The sequence below is a fragment of the Habropoda laboriosa genome, unplaced genomic scaffold (assembly GCF_001263275.1).
Source record: "Habropoda laboriosa isolate 0110345459 unplaced genomic scaffold, ASM126327v1 scaffold258, whole genome shotgun sequence".
Taxonomy (NCBI): Eukaryota; Metazoa; Arthropoda; class Insecta; order Hymenoptera; family Apidae; genus Habropoda; species Habropoda laboriosa.
In genome coordinates this window covers 855,366-876,912 of record NW_017100395.1, presented here as the reverse complement: position 1 = coordinate 876,912, position 21,547 = coordinate 855,366, and the positions used below count along the sequence as shown (strand labels likewise).

Genomic DNA, 21,547 nt, shown 5'->3' with positions numbered 1-21,547 from the left:
AAAATTAATTGAAAACGAAAGTGAATAAACTTGAGAATAGGAAATATATGTTAATGTATACGCGTAAAAATGACAAATGGCATTTTTTTTTATTTTTTTATTATTATGGAATGAAACGAGGTGAAGGAATACTACTTAAACGGCATTGTAAATTGAATAAATAAAACAGAGACAGCCGTTTAGGATTTAATAAACATTAAGTGTAGCAACAAGATTCAAACGTATCCCCGTTAATTAGTTTACCAGTTTGTAAAAAAGACCGGTTAAATATTCAATAATGTGAACAGACATTTCAACGGATTTTCTGTATTTAACTGAATAATATATACCGAACAGGATTTGAAATTTTCATTATCATCTTACGGTGCATTAAGATCTTTATACGTTTATCCTTCCTCTAATGTATTCATTAACGCGTTCTTCCTTTGCACGTTTCTCTCATTAAAGCTGGCATTGAACAACGTTAATTGGCATGTCCGTTATTGAAAAATTTCTTCACCGATATTACTAAAAAAAGGAGCAATCCTATGATTGAAGCGTTGCAAAAGAAAATGCTAATTTGCAATCCGTAAATAGAGAATCTTTCAGTACCAAATTTCGTTAGAAATATTATACGTTTAACATTCAACTGGTAAAATATGAATATTTGACAAATTTTTCAGTATCAGAACCAATAAAAATTTCTGTCGTAATTTTGCATTTGATACCATTTAAAATTTTTACCTTATGTAAATTAGCTTTGCAGTATTTCAGTAAGAAAATCTTCTTAGCGATACTAAAATTTTTGTACCTTTAGATTTTCGTACTCTTAGATTTTTATACTTTTATACTTTCAGATTTTGATACTCTTAGATTTTCATACTTTCACATTTTCATACTTTTAGATTTTTATACTTTTATACTTTCAAATATAAAAATGAAAATACGCGTGCAAGTATTCCACAAGTAAACGATAATTATTAGTCGGAATTGCAAATCGATCGTTCGAGCAGGAAACTTCAAGCACCTGTTTCCTGATAACGCGAGAAAGTTAGATTTTCATCAGCCTTTTTCTCCTCTTTACTTTTCTTCCCCTTAATCGCGACGAAGATAGAAATGAAACGCCGTGGTAAACGCTGCTACCTGTTGTTGCGACCAGAGAACAAAGACAGATGAACACACATCTAACCTGCAGTTTACCGAGCGAACAAGATTTACCGTCGCGATTAGATTGAAATCGAAAGAGTGCATGAAATTAGAGTCCTCGATAAGAAAGATCAATTAAACCAGTTAACTTGCAGCTTCTAGATTTCCTTATTTCGATACAAGAATCTTACCGATGGACTAATGATTTTCCTTAGAAATGGCTGTTTCGATTTGATAAGATTAGAGTGTTTAATACGAGCAAATTGAGTTTCGAAGCTGTAGATTCTTATTTTATCGAATAAGTTCCTGAAAGCGTAATTTAGGTATCAGAATTTCATCTGAATGACTCGCGTATCTCTGTAAGCATCAATTTTCTATCTTAATTTACTTCGTTTTACGAACTGTGCTTAAAGTTAAAACGCACTCGTCCCACGGTGTCCATCGGTGGATAATTTTATTTTCTCTTATGGTAACTTATTTTCGAACTTACTTTATCTTACGAGCTACTTAATGTTGAAACTCGCATCTCAGAATGTCTCTTAACTGTGCATGTAATTAGTACCCGCAGTCCACTCTGAATTCGTGAGAGTGTCCACGGGTAAGCGTAGTTCTCAGCTTGGTATCCTTTTCCAAAAGTGAGAATTTTCTTTGGAAAAGAATACCAATTACCAGGTCCCACCACGCGGAGGTGACTACACAAGGGACCCGACAAAAATAATGGCCCTACTGGCAGCTTTCTATCTTCAGAGATACGCGTTTCTCATTTGTAGCGAAGGAAATAGATACTTCTATTGAAAATTCGTGTCTTTGGAATAATTCGCGATACGGTATACGAGTGTCTTTTGTGTTTCACTTTTTCTCATTCTCAATGCAATATTTAAACTCTAAAAATGTCATACTCTTCCTTGATAAGATGTTGAAAAATGATAAATCGCGTCAGTGGAAATGTAGATGGTATTTTATTAATTATGCTACAAATGAAAAAGCGTATCTCTGTAAGAAAGCGCGCACATGGTAGTTAGTACAATTTTCTATCTTAGAATTAACTTATTTTATTTTATGAAAACTACTTAAAATTAAAACGCACGCATCCCACGACGTCCATCGGTGGATGAATAAAATTATCTTTTATTTTCTTATGCTAACTTATTTTATCTTACGAACTACTTAAAGTTAAAACTCTCGTTCACGCTCGCTTCACACTCGGTACAGTTTTCTACCTTAGAATTACTTAAAGCTAACGTGTAATAAAAATTTGTCAAACATACAACGAAGATCTGCAAGAAAAGTGCATTATTAAATTGGAATAGGAGGACAAATTGTTAGGATATCTTTTTTATTTATATTTTATTTTCGTATGTAAAACCGTAGTGTCGAAGTTCTGTAAGAAAAATATATTATTAAATTGAAATAGGAGAATAAATTATTCGAATATCTTTATTATATACATTTTATTTACATATATAAAATCATAGATATGAAGTTCTGTAAGAAAAGTATATTATTAAATTGGAGTAGGAGGATAAATTGTTAAGATATCTTTGTTATATGTGCAAAATCATAGAAATGAAGTTCTGTAAGAAAAGTATATTATAAAATGGACTAGGAGAAGAAATTATTAGCGCAAGTACATTTACAAAATCATAGCAATGGAATACGAATGGCATAGGAATGGAAAAATTCTTTTTCGAATTGGAGACAACTGAACTCGTATACGAGCTCGAAATATTCATCCAAAGAATATTTAATCGATCACTGAAAAAACGTACAACTCCCTAAACGCAGACCACACAGGTGGACATTGTTAAATAGATTTTATTCCTACCCTGAACCTTATCAGTACTCTCGGTACTTTTTATCTCGTCAGAATTGGCAACAATAGGCTTTGAGAACTGATCTCTACGATCAAGAACGCCCAGGCAATTTATTTTCATTTTATTTAGTAAGGAAAACCGCGAATTTATTACAATTTAACAAAATTTCACTGGAACACTGAAACAGAATATAAATTAGATCGACAAGATAAATAATTCATACGACTCACCATTCGTAACCTTTGAGATACCCTTAGTGACCCATTTCAGTCCTCCCAGCCTTCGATTTTGACCCACAATTCACTTGGAAACTTCTCTCAGACCCGTGAAACTTTTGTAATTCCCTCAGTGGACCGTTGAATTCCCCTCAGCCTTGAATTTTCCCACCAGTGGCCCACAATGATAGATTGGTTCAGCCGAGGTGCTCCGAGGAAGACCGTGATACAAAGTGCTTGCCTTCGCTTGTTTCAAAGTTTTAAAAGTTCTATCTACAAAATCTAATCATTTTACTTATAATAAGTTAGCGAATATGGGCGGTGGCACGACTAACGAATTAGTGAAATTGCAAACACTGGACAGTCCTCCTAGGAGCCTAACCGTATCGCCCACCTTGATAACTGGGAGGCGAGCAAGGGATACGAAGGGTCTAGACGGAAGGGTGAGTAGATCCTGCATCCGCGAATTGCTCGCGTTTTGTTATGGGTTTACGTCAGTCTATCGCTATTGAGTGGGCAGCAGCAGGCTTTAGCAGTTTATACGGCCCACAGAAACGCAAATTTTCTGCGTCTATAAAATATTTTCTAGACCCTGATTTAGACCCTAGACTTTAATTAAAAATGTTCTCAAAAATAGCCTTGTCTGCGACTTCCAGCTTTTTCCGTAGTTAAAATCGCAGTTAAAATGGAGGAGATCTGAAACGGTGGACAAAATTAAGGAGAATGTGACAAGGTAGCTGAAGGCAATCCCAAAAAAGGACTCCGCAAATTGTTTTGAAAATTGTTTCATAAGGAGAAGACAGTATATTCTCCACAAGTGTCAGTCCGCAAGGTATCTAAACCTGACACTTGTAGAGTCAGGGACTACGTTTTCGAGCCTCGCGCCCGCCTTTGTAGTTTGCCGAACGTAGACAAGGAGAGCGAATAAAAGATAAGGATGAAACGTGAGTCGAGGCAACCAACCAATTTAAGTATCAACTTTTTTAATTTTACGTTTTTTTATCCTGAAATTTTTCTTAACATATTGATGAGATTTTTCTGATGAAAATGACATCAAACACGACATAATTTGAACAACATTTACTTATTAACACGTTCACTGTCACGCCAGATTTACAGGTTGCTGTCAGGCGGCCAAAATTCTCGTATATATTCCGAAAACCGATTTTTAATTGCGAAACACTACTGAGACGGTTTAATTTGGGGTAGCTCAGCTCATATTTGAGCTGGCATTGGACAATACAACTAACTACTTAACCAAATCACCAGAAAAAATCCCATTTTTGTAACTCACCGTTCGCTGATTAAGCAGCTCAGCTCTGCAATGTGGATTTGACTGCACTTCCTCCTTCCTTCCACTCAGATCGTCATCCTTCCTCTCAGATCATTCGAGTCCCTCAGTGCTCATTTTCCAAGACTCACAGACTCACAAAGTGTGAGTCACTGTGGAATGGACGACGCGAAAAGTACTTCGAAACGCGATTAAATTTCAGTTTTATTCAGTGAGGGGAAATCGCGAATTTATATTACTTTCAATATTATTATTGAACTAAACTTTCGTAGAACGCGAGTGAAAAATTGAAAGAATCAAACGAAGTCGTAAAAATATTCAATAATAAACGAACTAGGGATGAAGCTATTATTTCAATACGCGATGCACTGACTCTAGTGTTTACTAAAATTCAAAAATTCTCGTATACATTCCGAAAATAGATTATTAATTACGGTAAATTACTGAGACGGTTTAATTTAGGGTGGGCATAGTGCACGAGTATGGTGCACTCGTTGCAAATCAGCACACAATATAAAATTCAATAATATAACTAACTACTAAACATGCAAATCATGCAATTCCTTGGATAGCTGTGAATTATTTGTTTACAAAATGACAAGTCATGAAATAAATTCAAATAAAAGTACATATTATCAATCAGCTGTAACGAAAATCTATTTAATTAGTTGCAACATGGTCAAAAATTTTTAATTCACTTCGACAAATAGCTGAAACGTCAAAAATTTCATTAGAAGAACATCAAATTCGTTCAAATCCAAACCTAAAATCGACACCCTATTCGACAAGAACGAAGAACGACGATGACTAAACTTGGAATGTTTATTTACCTGAACTCTCAAATTAATTTCTAAATATCTCGTGAGAAGTAGTTTATTTAAAGTTTTAATAATTCGCGAAATGATTTTAAGTCTAGTATTTAAACTCTGATAATAATTTACTGATAAATATCAATACTTGGAATTTCACTAAAATTTATTTAAAAATAAAAATATTCGAAGTCTGATAGCACTTGTTCATAAGCATTAATAAATACAGAACCAATTTGGTTTAATTTAAAATAAGTCTAATAGTAATTTTCCAAGTATCGATAATTGAGAATGCTAGTGTATGCTAAGTTTGAGAAGGCAGAGTGTGTACAGGGTAGACATAGGCTAGCTAGTAGCCCTCGACCACTCTATTCACATCTCAGAACCTTTAAGACTAATTTGCCGCGAAGTGTCTAGGGCCCAGTATAAAGGGTGAATGATGTCGCGGAACCTCGCGGGTCCCTATATACCTGCGGTGCCCCCACCTCAAAGTCATTAGCAAAGTCGTTAATAATTCGGGCGGGAATCGACTATTTTTCGCGGGAATCGACTACTTTTCGCGGGAAACGGACTACTTTGCGCGGGAATCGACTACTTTTCGCGGGAAACGGACTACTTTGCGCGGGAAACGGACTACTTTGCGCGGGAGATCGATCACTTTTCGCGGGAAATCGATAATTTCTCGCGGGAATCGGTCACTTTTCGCGGGAAATCCTTCGTTTTTCGCGGGAATCAATTATTTTTCGCAGAAAATCGCCGATTCTTTCGTAATTCTATTTTGCATTCTATTGTAATGTTATAATAACGTATAATTTATTAATTCTCACAATTTTTTGGTATAAATTTATACTTGCAACAATTTGTTATAACATTGCATATAACAATATATACGTTTTTACAATATTCTTCAATGGAAACATAGGTTTTAGCCTTCTCGTTACTTACTCGTGGTTAAATTAATTTCGTAGGGATTAAAAATCAGGTTGACCTGTGGTCGTAGATTAAAAATAACCATAGTACAGCTAAATTTATCGTGTTAAATAATTCTTTTTACACGAATCAAAAATGTATTCAACGTTTGTTTGTTATAATATCGTGAAATGAATTATATCATATATTTTGTCTATTTTACACGAAATTTACTGTTTAGTTTACATGTTACAACGGTTGTAACTAAACATTATGCTGTCCCACGTTATTTTCTCTGTGAATTCTGTGTTTAGAAATAACTTCGAACTAAAGCAACGTTTGTATACTACAATTCAACCTAATTTACTTAAATTCATGCTGCCATATACTATATTTATAATTCTGCCGGAATTTTCTAGATTCAAAAGAACACATTTAAACAATATTCTCCACCAAACATAATCAAGTAATTATAGAAAAATGAATTAGGTCAATGAAAATGAACGGCGACCATCGTGTCCGAATATTTCAGTTCGAACGATATTAAGTTCGTCGTGAAAAATACAAACAATCAATTTAATTTATAAATATCACTTTATTATAAATATAGAAAAATACAGTACATTTCATCCTCACAAAATTGAGCACACATTGCAAAAATCGAGGAAAAAGGAAGGCACAAGCAATCGAACGAACTATTTAACAATCTTCCAAGATTGTTAAATTCACAAGTATTCCAGCACTAAAATTCTCCAAACCTTTGATAACAGTATTCTCACTCTAACAACATACCAGTTCATTCATTTTTAACGTCACTCGTTAAAATCACTTACCTCAAACTTTCTCCAACGCGCCCAAGTACGTGAAAAATTCAAATCCTCATAGGTTGTGTGCATAGGTAAGGTAATAGATATTTCAGCAAGCAGCATTTAGAAACCGTTATCCTTTACGTTCCCTCGGCGGTGTATCGTTATTTTCCGATATAACGACGAAGGGCGCGAAACGACATAAGCTTGTTCGATACGAACAATAAACCCAGTTTTCTCCGGTCGTTTATCGCCAGTGTACGTTTTTTCTTCTATTTTCTTTGTTCGTGAACCCGTGCGCTGTCGGCATAATTCAGCATGCTTAATCGAATCGATACTCGGCCTTATCACTGTACGCATTTCCTGCACTAACGGTTCCGACCGTGGCGGCGATTTCGCGCGCGATCCAGCGAAAAGGGCAGCCGGAGGCCTGGAAATATTTCATGCCCGCTGTCGATGCCATTTTTTCCTCTCGGATCGATTGTGTGTTGCCGTGGATCGAACGTTGCGCAGGGTGAGGCACGCAACAGGATCACCTTGAATAGCTTCTAAATTATGGCTGGCTTGAAAAATAGGCTCGCTGGAAGGGAACTTTGCACGGTTGCGCGATTTCAGGGGAGAACTGTTCGCTGTTTAATTGTTGGACTGGTTTATGAGAGAATTTCGATGTCACTTGCACTTTTTGCAAATAAAAAGTGGTTCTTTTATTTGTAATGTTAGGTTGGTGCAAAAATAATTTTCGTCGCTGTATACTTCACTTTTTTTGCAAAAATTTCTAGAATCAAACAGTTCCTATTTTGATTAAGATACTTTATTGTAAATAAAAACAAAGACCGTAATTATTATAGCACCGACCTAACTGTTTAGCTGTTATAGAATGATCGGTAAATATTTCTTTATGAGATAAATTGCGTATTCGAAAATTGCGAATTCCAACAATTTACATACTAACAACATGCAATAAGTCGTGATACAATAAATGAAGGATTTCTGTACTAAATCGTGTCTTTCTAGATCTTTGTCATGCAAAATAAATGTAAATATTGCTTGAGAAAGCGAGACATTTCACGTTGGAAATTTGACTGAAACTAGATCTACATAAAAAATAACTTCGAACGTCGACATTCTCATCCTTATTCCTCCCCCAGTTTACATCAATCGACACTGACACGATGTGGGGAATCCAAAGAATTCGTTAAAGCACAGAGCAAGAGTGTTATTTCTACCACTTCGCTGACAGCAGAGAAACAACCATTCGTTTCGTTATGATTACTTCGGCTAATTTTACAGGACTGTGCTGCCTCGTGGACGCACATGTGTATACATACGTGAAATCGTTTCCAGTGTGATCGTCGTAAACGCAAGGAAAATAACGATCCGACGATTCTGACGACAGTCTTCCGCTGTCTCTTGCTGCATGTACGTGCGAAAGACGCAGGTAGAAACGACGATAAACGAAATATTTCACACACTGGCTACCTGATTCTCGTGGAATTCGATGACTCTACGAGAACGCTGTAAGTCGAGCTCTAGTCGTGGTTAGAGCGATGAGAAGACGTGCAACTATCGTTTACAAACAAAGCAAAATTCCGGTGTCGCAAGTTTTACAGAAAATCGAATGTTCGTCGTGGGATAATTTTGACGCGAAGTGAACGGATTTGTTGGACTTTTGTTGGTATCGTAAGTCTGATTGAAACAGGTTTCAACACAGTTTCGATTATAGTGGACCGTACTATTTGAAATATTTTTCTTTTTAAACACTACTTTATCTCTTTAACCCTTTTTGGCTGTATCGTTTAAAAATTTGTTTTATTGAGTTAACGTGGAAGAGTGGATGCAGAGGGTAAAATTAAGGCTTAAATTAATGTGCGCCAAAAGGCTCCAATAGCAGAAAACGCCTTTTGGGTTAAAGTACCAGTTTTCATTTCTTACGCACAAATTTTTCCATAAAAATTTAATTGCAAGCGTAGCTCCAATTCACGCTTCTCAACCTGTACATAATCACGTTGGAAGAAAAAAATTGTAAACGTTGAGTACACCGTCAGAACAATTTTCACGAAATTGAAAGAGAAAATTACCGGTTAATTTCACGGTAGGAGCGCATTCTCTTGGTCCACAGACCGACCATCCCCTTCTTCCTCCTCCCGCATTTCCTCCCTCGTACAACACACCAAACCTTCTCCATTTTTCCTGTATTCCCTTGCTCACCTGCACCTTCCCTTTCACGCCCCTTCTTTGACACACAAACACTGTTTCCTATTTCCCTCATTCCTCCTCATCCCCTTTCTCTTCCTTTCATTATCCGCTTTCCCGTGTACACACCCCGATTTCGTATTTTTTTTTCTCCCCGACACTCTGCCCCCTCGTTTTCTTTTTCCCTTTTTCGTGCTTCTTTTTCACGCACGCCCTTTCCCCGTTCTACAAACACCCTCTTACACACACACTTACCCTTTCTTCTCTGTTCCCATCGATCTTCCTCTCACGTTCCATCGGCCGACAAAATCCCTCGACTTTCCGGTCGTTCTCGATCGACGTTCAATACCTTCGCTGACAATTATCGCTAATTATCGCCGGTCGCGTAGGTACGTGCGTGCAAAACGCACGGCGAACAGCGCATCGCGTTGCTGCACCAGCGACTATGCAAATTACACCGTCAGGCCAATTTGCAGTCGGCTTCGCTGCGGCACGTGCAACGCGCAGTACGTAACGTGGAAGCAACCAGGAGGAGGTTCCGATTGAATTACATGAGACGTCTCTCGCGGTAAGTTCATGGGAATGGGACGAGAGAAACGAGAGTACGTTTACGAGAAGGTTAGCGCCTTAGAGGTCTTGGCTCGATTCAGTTTACGTTTCGAATCCTTCGTTTCTTTTGGTCAGATTTTCTAACTCTTTTGGTGGATGAAGATACTGAAAATTGAGCGAAAAGCTGATTTATCAGTGTACATGGTATTGAGTTGTTTCTTTCGATAGCTGAGAAAAACAGCCACTGTGTGGTTTTCTTCGGTCATTTTGTAAGTAGGTTCGTTACCTGTAGAATTGATAACGTTTTGATAATGAACAATGTGATAATCACCGATTTCGATGAAACTTTGGTATTTGGTAATCCTGAAAAAAAATATTCCACGTTTATTTTTTTCACGTCGGAAATTGTCCACAGTGAAGGTGTGAAAGTCGCTCTGAACGTTGGAGGTAGTAAATACATTTAGTCTTAATATCTAGAAAATGATTAGAGATAGAGGAATGGTTGACGAGTTAAGAATTAATATTCTTCTCTTCTATTAATTGAAGTACACTCACATTGAAATATTCTGAAGCGATAATCACCGATTTCGATGAATCTTTGGTATTTGGTAATTGTCAAAAAAATATTCCACGCGTATTTTTCTTATATCAGAAATTGTCCACAGTGAAGTGGTGAAAATCGCTCTCATAGTTGGAGGAAGCAGGTATATTTAGTTTAACATCGAATTTTGTGTTTTTCTTTGACAAATTTTAAATTTATCAAGCTTACAATACTTTTTCTCCTGGTTTCTCTTGCATATCCTTACAGAACGATTCACACTAACTATCCTGTAATTATTTCGAGCAGTGCAGTAGTTGAATTAAAGAGAAAAATGAAAAAGTCGAAGAACAGTATCGTGTTCTGTGCTTCTTTCAATAAATTCATGAAATTTCCCCAGAGTTCGTGTGCACGAGAATTTTGCACGCGTAACAAGAAACAAGTTGATCATATTTTATCCGTGAAACAAGAAACAAGCTCGCGTCGAAATATTTTCACGATGCTCGGTCGGTATCCCTTACAATTATAAATTCTTTGGTTTTTTTCTCTGTCGTTCCCCTGGTTTCGCTCCTACTTCCGTAGTTCGATACTCGCACATTTCTGCAAGTAGCATGTCTCGTATTATGCAAATGCTCCTGTTCGCCTGCCTCTACCTGTTCGACTTCTGCCGGATGTGACGTCACTGCCTGAAACATCAAAGTTTCAGAAGGCAGGTGTGATTAATACAGCGCGCCAACACTAAAGCAACGCGACAGATTAATTGCACGTTACCATTACGGTACTGACAAATGAGAAATACGAATTTTCAACGATATACTATTGCTATTATTTCAGAAAATCATTTTTTAGAACTTGTCAACGAGATTTTCTGTCAAATTCTGTTTCGTTCGTTTCGAAAACAACGGAATTTGAAATTTGCATATTGCGTACCTAATTGCAGACAGTGTCAGGAATTTTCTAACTATTTAATTAAATTCCTTATCTTTGGATCGATCCAGTAACCCTTTCGTGACCAGGACGCGCGTGATCCACTTAAGTATTTAAATAAAAATTGAGCTTAATCTAGTGTCCATTACGGAAGCGATGATCGGTAAATGAATTACAGATTCTTAAAAAGAAAGTAATTCGGCCACGAAGGGGTTAAAGGAATTTATTCAGGGATACGAGATTTCGGTAACGGATAAATTAAATTTGGGAGAATTTTGACCGGCACCGCTCGTGTTGAACACGAGCTTTGCGCTTCGAACGATCGATGGATCATGATGACAAAAAATATTGAATAGAGAGCGTGATCCAACGGTGGATCGTCACATTTTCGGATTACACGCTGAAAAATGATGTATTAACCCTTTGAGGACGAAGGACACCGTACCATTTTGAGATACTGATTACTATTTCTGACACTATTTCAATCTTTTTTATTTTTTTGCGCTAAATCATTTAGCCTAAAAAATTTATTTATTAGAAACCATTTTTTAATATAGATATACGAGTTTATGGCATAGCTAATTATTTTTATTGCTCAAAAATATTGAATTATTGATCGTGTTCATAGTGAGTCTGTAGTTCTCAAAAGGTTCACGATAATACACACTTCTGTCGCAAGAAGCGCTGAAAGTAGCGAGCGCTTCGTGATTTTTGCTGCCGTTCTGAACGTGTCAAATGAATATTTCCACCCTCTGCCTTCCAGGTAGTGAACATAGGCGAAATATCGAACGTCTCCAAGTCATTTTCCCCTCCGTGCTAGGTATACTTAACGGAATTTAGTCACTGTGAATTCCCAGCGATGTGGAAAAGCTCCTGAGACATGAGCCAGCCGCGTCACTCCGCCAAGTCTTGGAGAATTTGTCCGTTTTCGAGTGGCGTTTCCCTCTTAATATTCATTTTATCGCGTAGAACCTGGATAACTCTCGTTTGCATTCTCTCGATAAATTAAAAAATTCGCGTTTCTGCCTCCTGAGAATCGAAGATGGCTGCAAATTACAATTTCTCACGGACGTAACGATAGGTTTTATTTCAAGACAAAGAATATATCGTCAATTTCTTTTAATAATTTGAAAATTCGCTTTTCTCCTGATTTTCGCAAATCGCAATTTCTTACGGACGACAGTAGCTTTTATAGAAAATAGAAAATAATCGACAATAGAAGGCAATTGTTTGTATTTCAAGACAAAGAGTATATCGTCGACTTTTTTTGCGAGTTAGTATCCGCAAAAATTTCAGCGTGATAAATTGCACCAAAGATTTAACAAGATAGGTACTTCACATTAAGGATAAATACACGTTTGTAGGTTCGTGAAATTGGTATTATGCCTCATACGGAGAACGATAGTTAAATTTCATATTTTCCGTCATTATGCACGGTTGTATCTGATAAATCATTAATCAAAAGTGTAATTTCATTTACCTTGTAGAATACATTTTCAAATACGTAACACGAGTAATAGTAAAATTATGCAACTTGGTGCAACAAAGTGTAGCCTGGCATTGAAATCTCCGCGAGGTAATGGTGTTGCAAGGATTTCAAGTTTAACGTTGTATTTTTCCCGTTCAGGTGGAACACTTTTTCTCTAAATTACAAAACAATCTAATTAACAGTTGCATACAAATGCTTGATTTGAGTATGCGTATTCATCTACAGTGTGTTCGGGTATGAATAAAAACACGTGTATATCTCCTTTGGGAAATTTTTCAAACGCAATTGAAACGGTTTCGAAGAAGAAGTACTACGCAAGGAAAATTGTTTCTTACGCTCGTTTCTTTCGAATTTCTTTGAAGTCGTCTATCTGCTAAGACACGATGAATCGCATAATTAGAAAACTTCGTCCCACGGTGTTCTTTCGTTGAATTGGTTTCGAAGAAGGATAGCTTCTTGCGCTCGTTTCTTTCGAATTGTTTTTAAATCATTTATCTGTAAATATGTGTATGATGAATCGGACAAGTAGGAAAATTACACACAGAATTCTTCCTTCGAAATCACTTTTTTCTTTTTATTTCGAGCAATTTTAATCTGCCTCGAGATTATTTTGCATTACATCGTGTGTACAAAAAATGATCGAAGAGGTACAGTGTTTTAGACAGATAGTTTGCAGCTTTTCAGGAACGAGTGATCGGCATTACAAATCTCTACTCTGGGTTTCCAGAGTATAAGGTGTGGTTGTATAACACGTGATAATAAGTTCAATAGCAATATATTTTATAAGAATAATTTCATAATAACTATAAACACACGTAAAAAGGAATAATGATAATCTGATCAACGGTCTCTTAATATATCTCGCAATAAATTCTCACACACTCTCTTATATTAGTAACAACGCGGTTCTACTGTTTCACTCCCTGTTTCTCCAATGATAATCTGATCAACGGTCTCTTAATATATCTCGCAATAAATTCTCACACACTCTCTTATATCAGTAACAACGCGGTTCTACTGTTTTACTCCCTGTTTCTCCCTATGATCCGCTCGTTTTCCAAATCTCGAGACGATTCGACAAACACACTACATTCACGCCATCACTCGCAACATATTATTAAACCAATTCCACATAAGGTTGTGTGACAATGGAAGAGGGAAGTTCATTTTATGTATTAGGTCATCCCATAAGTTCGTGTCAAATTTTATGATTTAGATCGATATTTCCAACAAACCTTTAAATTTGATATAACACGTAAGCACTGTCCCGGTCCACAATGTTCCACCTATTTTTTTGGTAAGACCATTATGTGGTCGCTATAGAATTTCCTTGGATATTTATTAGAATATTTTTCGCTATCAGCACGAACTTATGGGATGATCTAATAATTTTCATTTCCTTGGATATTTATTAGAATATTTTTCGCTATCGGCACGAACTTATGGGATGACCTAATAATTTTCTGATGAGGGAGGTTCTCTGACCATCGAATAGCGGGCATTGCCACAAAACATGGACAGTGTCCTGTCTTTGGTATTTGGGGTCGTTTGTAACGCCTATTCTTCGAATTCATTTAAATTGCATTTCAGATGTTTTCTTTATCATTAAGAACAAAGAATATATTTTTCTGTTGGGTTTATGTCTACACACTCTGTATATTAAATATGCGTACTTATGCACAACATTGCTATGCAACATATGAGATATCAGATTCCTCCAGGACAACCATAAATCGTTAATACTTTTGAATTATTTCTTTCAGCAGTTCGTGCTATACTATCGTTAATAATAGTTACAAAATTCCCACCGCTTCTAATTAATATTCATTTTTCATCGAAACAATCATCGAGAGAGAGAGAGAGAGGAGATGAAAGATACGGATTTTCCTGGAATATTTCTCGAAACTGAATATTTCGTCATATTCGCGATGAAAAAAAAACTGGTTAGGCGAGAATACCTATGGCGTTACCAGTGTTTCTCGTGATTCCGATCGTTCGGTTATTCCTCAATGCCACGTAACTTGTATTTATATGCAAATTAAATACCTTTCGCTCATTATGAATGCCTTCGTTAATTATGCTACTTCTGCTAATCGGGATAAGATATTGATAACAGCTGACACGTGGAGAAGGAGGCGTCTCGCGATGCAGTCGGAATTTTGATGATCGATCGCGAGTCTCTGACCATAAGTCATGGTGAAACCGGAAAATAACCGGCTCTCGAGCGACGCGCACGTTTGATTTTTGCTTCTTTGTAACGCGTGTAGAGAAACGCGCCGCCGTCACGGTTAATGAATCGATCGATGCGTTTTATAATTCTCCCGGTTTTTTTTTTCCACGTCTTCTGCAAACCTATTTCTAACGATTCTGGCGTTATCAATAATTATGATGTAGATCAGTCGGGATTCGTTTGGATCGTGTTTAACAGATTGCAGATGGATCGCGAGAATTCTCGTGTTTTCAGAAACAGTTTCACGGTAAATGCATTCTCTCAGGTTTAAAATTTGCAAACAGGAAAAATTGAAAGATTGAATTAGTAATTAGTGAAACAAGTTGATTTTTGAAACGACTGGTCTGCAGAGAATGAAACGAAAATTGCAATTATTTGGGACACTCGCGACACAGTAGTTAAAGTTGAAGAAAATTAAATTAACGGTGTAACAGGTTGGTATTGAGATTTTTGTGAAGAAACTGTAACTGTTTTGCAATTCTTGTCCGTGTGCAAAATTTGTCGCGCCATTTGAGAAATTATCGAACGCTAGATTGTCATGTAGAACATGATATTTTTATCGTTTACAAGTTTATCGCGTCTGATCACACACTTGTTTTCCATTCTGTTGATCTTTTCCGGTTTGCTTTTTCTATTCTTTTCTGATTTGTTGCATTGATACAGCCAATGCCGTGTGTAGTTCTTTTTTTATTTCTTGCCACCTCTCGAGTTTCTCTTGAAATTATTCTGATTACATTTCATTAAAATTGTAACTCGCAAGGATTTATTTAATTTGCATATTTAATGCAGTGAATTTCTTTGTCACATGAACATTATTTATTCGCCATTCTTATAAAATCTCGAAAAAATTATTAGAAATTCGTCAATTTTTGCATCTTTAAATCTGTAATTTTTGCATCTTTAAATATTTAATTTTTGCATCTTTAAATTTCCAACTTTTGCATCTTTAAATGTTCAATTCTTTTTTCCTTTAAATCTCCCGTTTAAAGTTCAGTTCGAGGAAGTCTTTTGTTTTTAGACTGTGCAACAGTTGCGCGAATTGTTGTAACTACAATGTGCGCTCGAAGATACAAGCTCGACGTTATAGTGTTACGTAAAGAGCAACAGAGTAGCAAAATGACGTGTACGACGCAATCGTGCGAAACCACGCGTGTAAAATTTCATTACTGACAACGCGAGAAATTTATCGGGCAAATGTGTCGCTATGAATCGACGAGCAATTTTCATTCAACCGTGAGAGACTCGTTTTGGAAAGAAGTTCATCTTGTCATGAGCACGGCATGTATTAATTACCGTCAACTTATCAACTTTCGCTATCACATTGTGTAAGAAAGTATTTACGAAACTTGTGTGACTTTCGTCGAGCAAATTAAGGATCCAAGAGGAAAGCTCAAATTTTATCGAACAAAATTTATCAGCGATATTTCATTTATAAAATGTTACAGATCTCCGGTACTCTTGGATGCTAAAATTGAAAAGTTGCTAAAAGGGGAGTTAGAAGTTCAGCCGCTCCACATGTCAGAATTATTATCTTATCATATACAGAAAATTTTACAAAATGCTTGTGCATAATTAAAAGTTAACAATTTTCAATTCGGGAAATTAATCTTTCCAATAAGCTTCGAATCCCACAAAATACTAATACAAATTAACGTATTTGTTGCATTAAATATCACAATTTACGCCATCGTTACAACTCGGTATCGCGAGACGAGGAAAGCAGTGTCTAACTAAATCCACCGAATTCATTTAAATACACGTATATTATGTCAGAAATGTTTCTCAACGTGTCGCTTGTCTTCGAAACTTCCAGCTATCCGCTAGTTGCCCATGAATGGAAGATAACGGGTGCACGTTTCATGGGAAGCCGTAAGGTTTCGAGTATACAACCGATTTATCTCTCACGAATATGATAACCTGCGGTGTGTGTTAAAAAAAAGGAAGAAGGAGTAAATGATATTCACGGCTGCCTATTTACTGCCTGGCAACAGGTAGTAAAAATAGTTTAAAGCAGTTATGTATTCGTGATAATGATTACTGTCACCGGCGTTATCTTAATTACCGTTGCTACCTACGACCACTGTGGCCGTTGTTATTATCACTAGGCACCTGCCATTCGCGCAGGAATTATCGTTATTGTTGTAGGAATGTTGGCGCATTTCAGATTAATTTCGATTTTATCGAAGATCAATCGACGTTTCGAGTATCGTTCGTTAATAACGATTCTCTTCGATGATAATCACGAGATCGCGCGGTAAGTCGTATTGTAGCGTGAAATTCTGAATCCTGACACGTGTGTGTTGACTTCGTTGAAAAATTAAAATTAAGGCGGTCTCCTCTTTCTCTGCGATAGAGCGAAAGAGTTGAGCCGAAGTGTTTATAACAGACTTGTAAAACGTTAATAAGACTGTAAATGTTTTATTACCTTAATGTATTAAGTATCGAACCGATGAAAGATTAGTGAATTTGCATCAATGCGGACGGATTTATGGTCCTTTTTTATTAACGTGACCTATGCTTCTTTTTTTTTTTTTGATGGAATAATAATTAATCGGATTTCTTTACATTTGCAACGTACGTTAATTTGGCGCTGTTTTTGTGACAAATTTTACGCGAATTTTAACCGATACTTTCGTGCTAATGTTGAGGTGTTTTGTAAAAGGTAGGAAGAATTCAATTTAGAATTTAGTAAATGAGTTTATTTGTAGCTCGATTTTATTTGTTTCTATTAATTATCTCGAGTCGCGTGGACATGAGTTTGCTGAGTCATCAGATTGCTCTAATCACTGGTGTAGAAGTTCTGCTAACTGTAAGTGGTAAATTACGTACGACATTGTGTGAAAGATGTGAATGAATACGATTTTCGAAAGTTGCGATTGGAGGAAAGAAATAAAGTTCAGCTTCACAGTCATGAGACAGATTTGGTTTAGGATATTTTCTTAGCTCTCGCTTATTCTCTGCTCGCTAGTATTTGCGAAATTAGGGTAATTTTGCATCGGTATAGTAAATTTCCTCGTCATCTGGAAAGCTAGAATTTGAGTAACTTTTCTTGTCATCTAAAGAACTAGGATTAGAATAAATTTCCTCGTCATCTGGAAAAGTAGAATTTCAGTAACTTTTCTTGCCATCTAGAAAACCTTCATTTGTGTAACTTTTCTTGTCGCCTAGAAACTTAGAATTTGTGTAACTTTTCCTGTCATTTGGAAAATTTCAATTGGAGCGACATTTCTTGTCATTTAGAAAACTAAAATTGGGTTACTTTTCTTGTCATCCAGGAAAAGAATCGTGAAACACGACTGAAAAATCGGCCGCCCAAACACGAGTAATCCCTTAAAGATGCAAAAAAAAAAAAAAAAAAAATTGAATTCAATTTTTCACAAGCCGTCTATTTCTGCGTAGAAGCGAAATATAACCGTGGCGTTGAATACATATACCGAAGAAAAATGACTGTTAGAGAAGAATTAACTTTTTCGCTTGATGTTCCTAATGGAATCATTAATCTTCCCTAGACACGTTTCCGTATTTTTAGTGTTAAAGAAGGTAGCGAGATGTTATATTTTTGCCGCACACATTGTGTGCCACGGTAATAAAACATGATAGTAACGCGGTTTATGTTGGCCATCTAAAAATACAGGTTTCGCAGGCTATGTATTAAATGTTGATTACGGGAAAATAAAGCGTCTCTCATGTCCCCGTGACGAAAATATCGGGTCTTTATTGTACGTGTCCCGTTGTACAAAATTTATCATCCAACAAGGTTGAATAATCTTGGAAACGTAGCAGAGAAGAAACGACGCTTTATTAGAAGAAAGAAACGAGATAAATCGCGTCAGTTTCAAATATCCAGCTACAGATAAATAAAGGATCATTCAGAAATGTGCCGTGGAAGGCAAAGTGTGGCACACTTAACCGGCAATAAACTGTTGGAAACGAAATCGTCTCGAGTGGGTCCGTTCACGAAATACACGCGCGTGCACGTGACACCCACACCACCGTTAGGATCTGATTTCTATTCACAGGTACATATTTGACATTGACACGTGTACGAGCAAGTGAGCTGGTGGCCACTGCTTCAACTTTTCCCGCCACGTAAGCTCGACCTCGTCTCCCTCGCTATCACTATCCGACCGTGATAAGACGGCTAGCCTGCAAAATGCAGTCTCGCGCGCGCGGAGAGACGCGATCGCCACTTGAGAAGCTGAACCGGGGACGTGCTTTTTCGCGACACGTCGCTTAAAGACGATGGAACCGTCCTTCGACATATTTATCTTTCGGGTTTCGCTGCTTTTCGGTGCGATAACGACCATTTTCATCGTGTTCGCAATCGTAAATTTAGGATAATAGTGGTAGTTTTCTTGAAATGGCATTTTAGCGATCAAACGCCTCAATTGCGGGACAAGTTCGAGTAATCTCGTTCAAGTCATCTTGCCTTTTACAGCATTGTCTGTTGGGTGGAAAATAATCAATTCTATTTTTCTCACAAATTTATCACTTACGAGAATATCGCGAGCACGCTGTATGTAGATTTTCGACTTACGCTCGATCATTAATACAACTTTGGTTCTGCCTTGAGAATGGTACAACCCGAGGCAACACCACCGCTAATAATACCACAGTATTATTTCGCGAGTAAACGGAAACAACAACGGTGTAACTCAGCTAAGGGTATAATTTTTGTAACACGTTTTAACGTTGTTACGAACTGCCAAAAATTGCCACATTTCTCAGCTTTATGATCTTCGTTTTTTGTCGGCGTTGTTTAACTTTACAAGTGCCCCGAGTCGCTCATCCTTTGATCACGTAATTGGCCAAATTGTAGTCCGCACTGTTCGGTTCCTTGTCCGTACCTTTAAATTTGATCTAATATTCATTTTCCACGCTCGAAATGCCTTGGCTTTCTTGTTAGTTTTCGTAGCGCTAAGAGTTACATGTTAAAGCTGCGAACGAACAGCTTTTCACCACTGTGAGGCATTTAAAAATAGAGTACAGTTTGGGAATATTTTTCACAGGTAACTGATAAAAGAGAAGTTTCAGTTTTTTTTTTTTGGAGGATGTAAATGTAACTTTCAGCTTTCTTTTCCAATTTTTTAAAAGCAAAAATGTTACAAAATGGAGGAGTTATTGCGAAACCTCTTCTGCTACAATATCGATTACTGACCGCTATCTCTGGCAAGGATCGGAACGTCTGAAATAAGAAACTCTCATTGCTTTATAAATGAAACTGTATTACTTGCAACGTGTAAAGTTAATTTCTCGATTTTTTGGCAGAAAGATTGGAAAAAGTGAAACTTTTCATTCGGCAGTCTACTCCCTTAACCTTCCAAAATTCTTCAAAAATAGTCATATTTGGTGTCATTTCCACCGTAACACGATGCAACGAAGCTAAACAAAATTGAATTTCTCCTATTTCAATGCTTCCGAAGTGAGCGTTCTGCCAGAAATCGGCAGAAACAGCTCTCGTTCATCTCTCTCGACAGAAATCGAGACAGCAGTTTCGGCAAATGCTCGCAAATTCACGATTGGTCGTCTCCAGAAGAATTGAAAGTTCGAAAGAGGTCCGGGCAAAAAGCATAGTCGCGCGTGCGCGCCGATAAGGCTGCAATTTAGCGAGGAGATCGGTATCGGTGGATCGGTAAGCTGAGTGGCCGGCAGAGTTAATTAGCCGCAAAAAACGGGCAGGTGGGACACGGTGGTGGCTCGGGAACGGCAAGGAATCGGTGATCTCTGCGCGAGAGTGGATTGAAAGAGGCGGAGAGAGGCTGCGCACAGACACGATTCGGCGAATGTTTACATTCCAGGTCAGCCGATTACACGACGGGCATCTTTCAGAGCATCGGCTTCAAGGAGTTTCACGCTTACCTCGTGCTGCCCGAGGAGGAGAGGCGAGAGAAAAAGGTGAGCAGAAGCGGCGAACTGCAACGTCGTCACGTTCGTCGCTGCAGCTGCACCGTCGTTGTTGCACGAACGATACGTTTTATATCTGAAGAGAGCAGGGAGAGAGGACTTCTTTTTTTTTTTTGCGACATTCCACTATCTTTCTTTTTTTATTCTTAGGGAAAAGGGATTTTTTCAGATACTTCGCTGGAATTTCTTTCTTTTACCGGCATTTCTTTGAGAAATTTTTCGGGGTAACCTACCGGTTGCAGACTCTAGAATGTAGTTTTCGGGAAACCAGAAGCAAATTTAGCGTCGCTAAACACTTCTTTATCTCGCGGCTCGTATAAACTAATTATTAGAGTTTCGCGTACACGGTTTTGGTCATTTTAAGATTAAGGTTCACCGGGGCTGTTTTTGTAACATTTCTGTTTCATTTAAGTTTTTAGCAACACATTTAGAATCCTTCATGTGAGCATTCTCAGTTGGAATTTTATTTTTAATTTTCTGCAGTGGCAAAATGCACATTTCTATAAACGTATTTCTATCAATAGGGCGAGGAACTATTGGAAAAGGGTATTGCTGATCTAAAACTCGTGACGAAGAAGTACTCGAAAAAGCAAGAACAGTGGATCATGAATCGTATAATGCGTCGCAGCGACAGGCAGGTATAAATTATTTTTGTAAAAGTATTATTTGTCGATAGAATACGTAATTCTTTGCTGTCTATCACGTGTTTATTTCGTAATACTTCCAAATATAGACATTTATCAATACC

The 21,547-nt window shown here is 37.2% G+C and overlaps 1 protein-coding gene across 1 annotated transcript in view; it reads left to right on the top strand.

Annotated features, from left to right (window-relative positions):
• The window catches only part of LOC108575093 (tRNA dimethylallyltransferase, mitochondrial), a gene marked incomplete at its 5' end in the record, with an annotated part of 125,318 nt that overhangs the window by 103,226 nt on the left and 545 nt on the right, over positions 1-21,547 (top strand). Inside the window, 2 exons of the mRNA XM_017937807.1 lie at positions 20,694-20,790; positions 21,324-21,437. Of these exons, the coding sequence (XP_017793296.1) occupies positions 20,694-20,790; positions 21,324-21,437 (211 nt within the window). The remainder of the gene's footprint in view (positions 1-20,693; positions 20,791-21,323; positions 21,438-21,547) is intronic.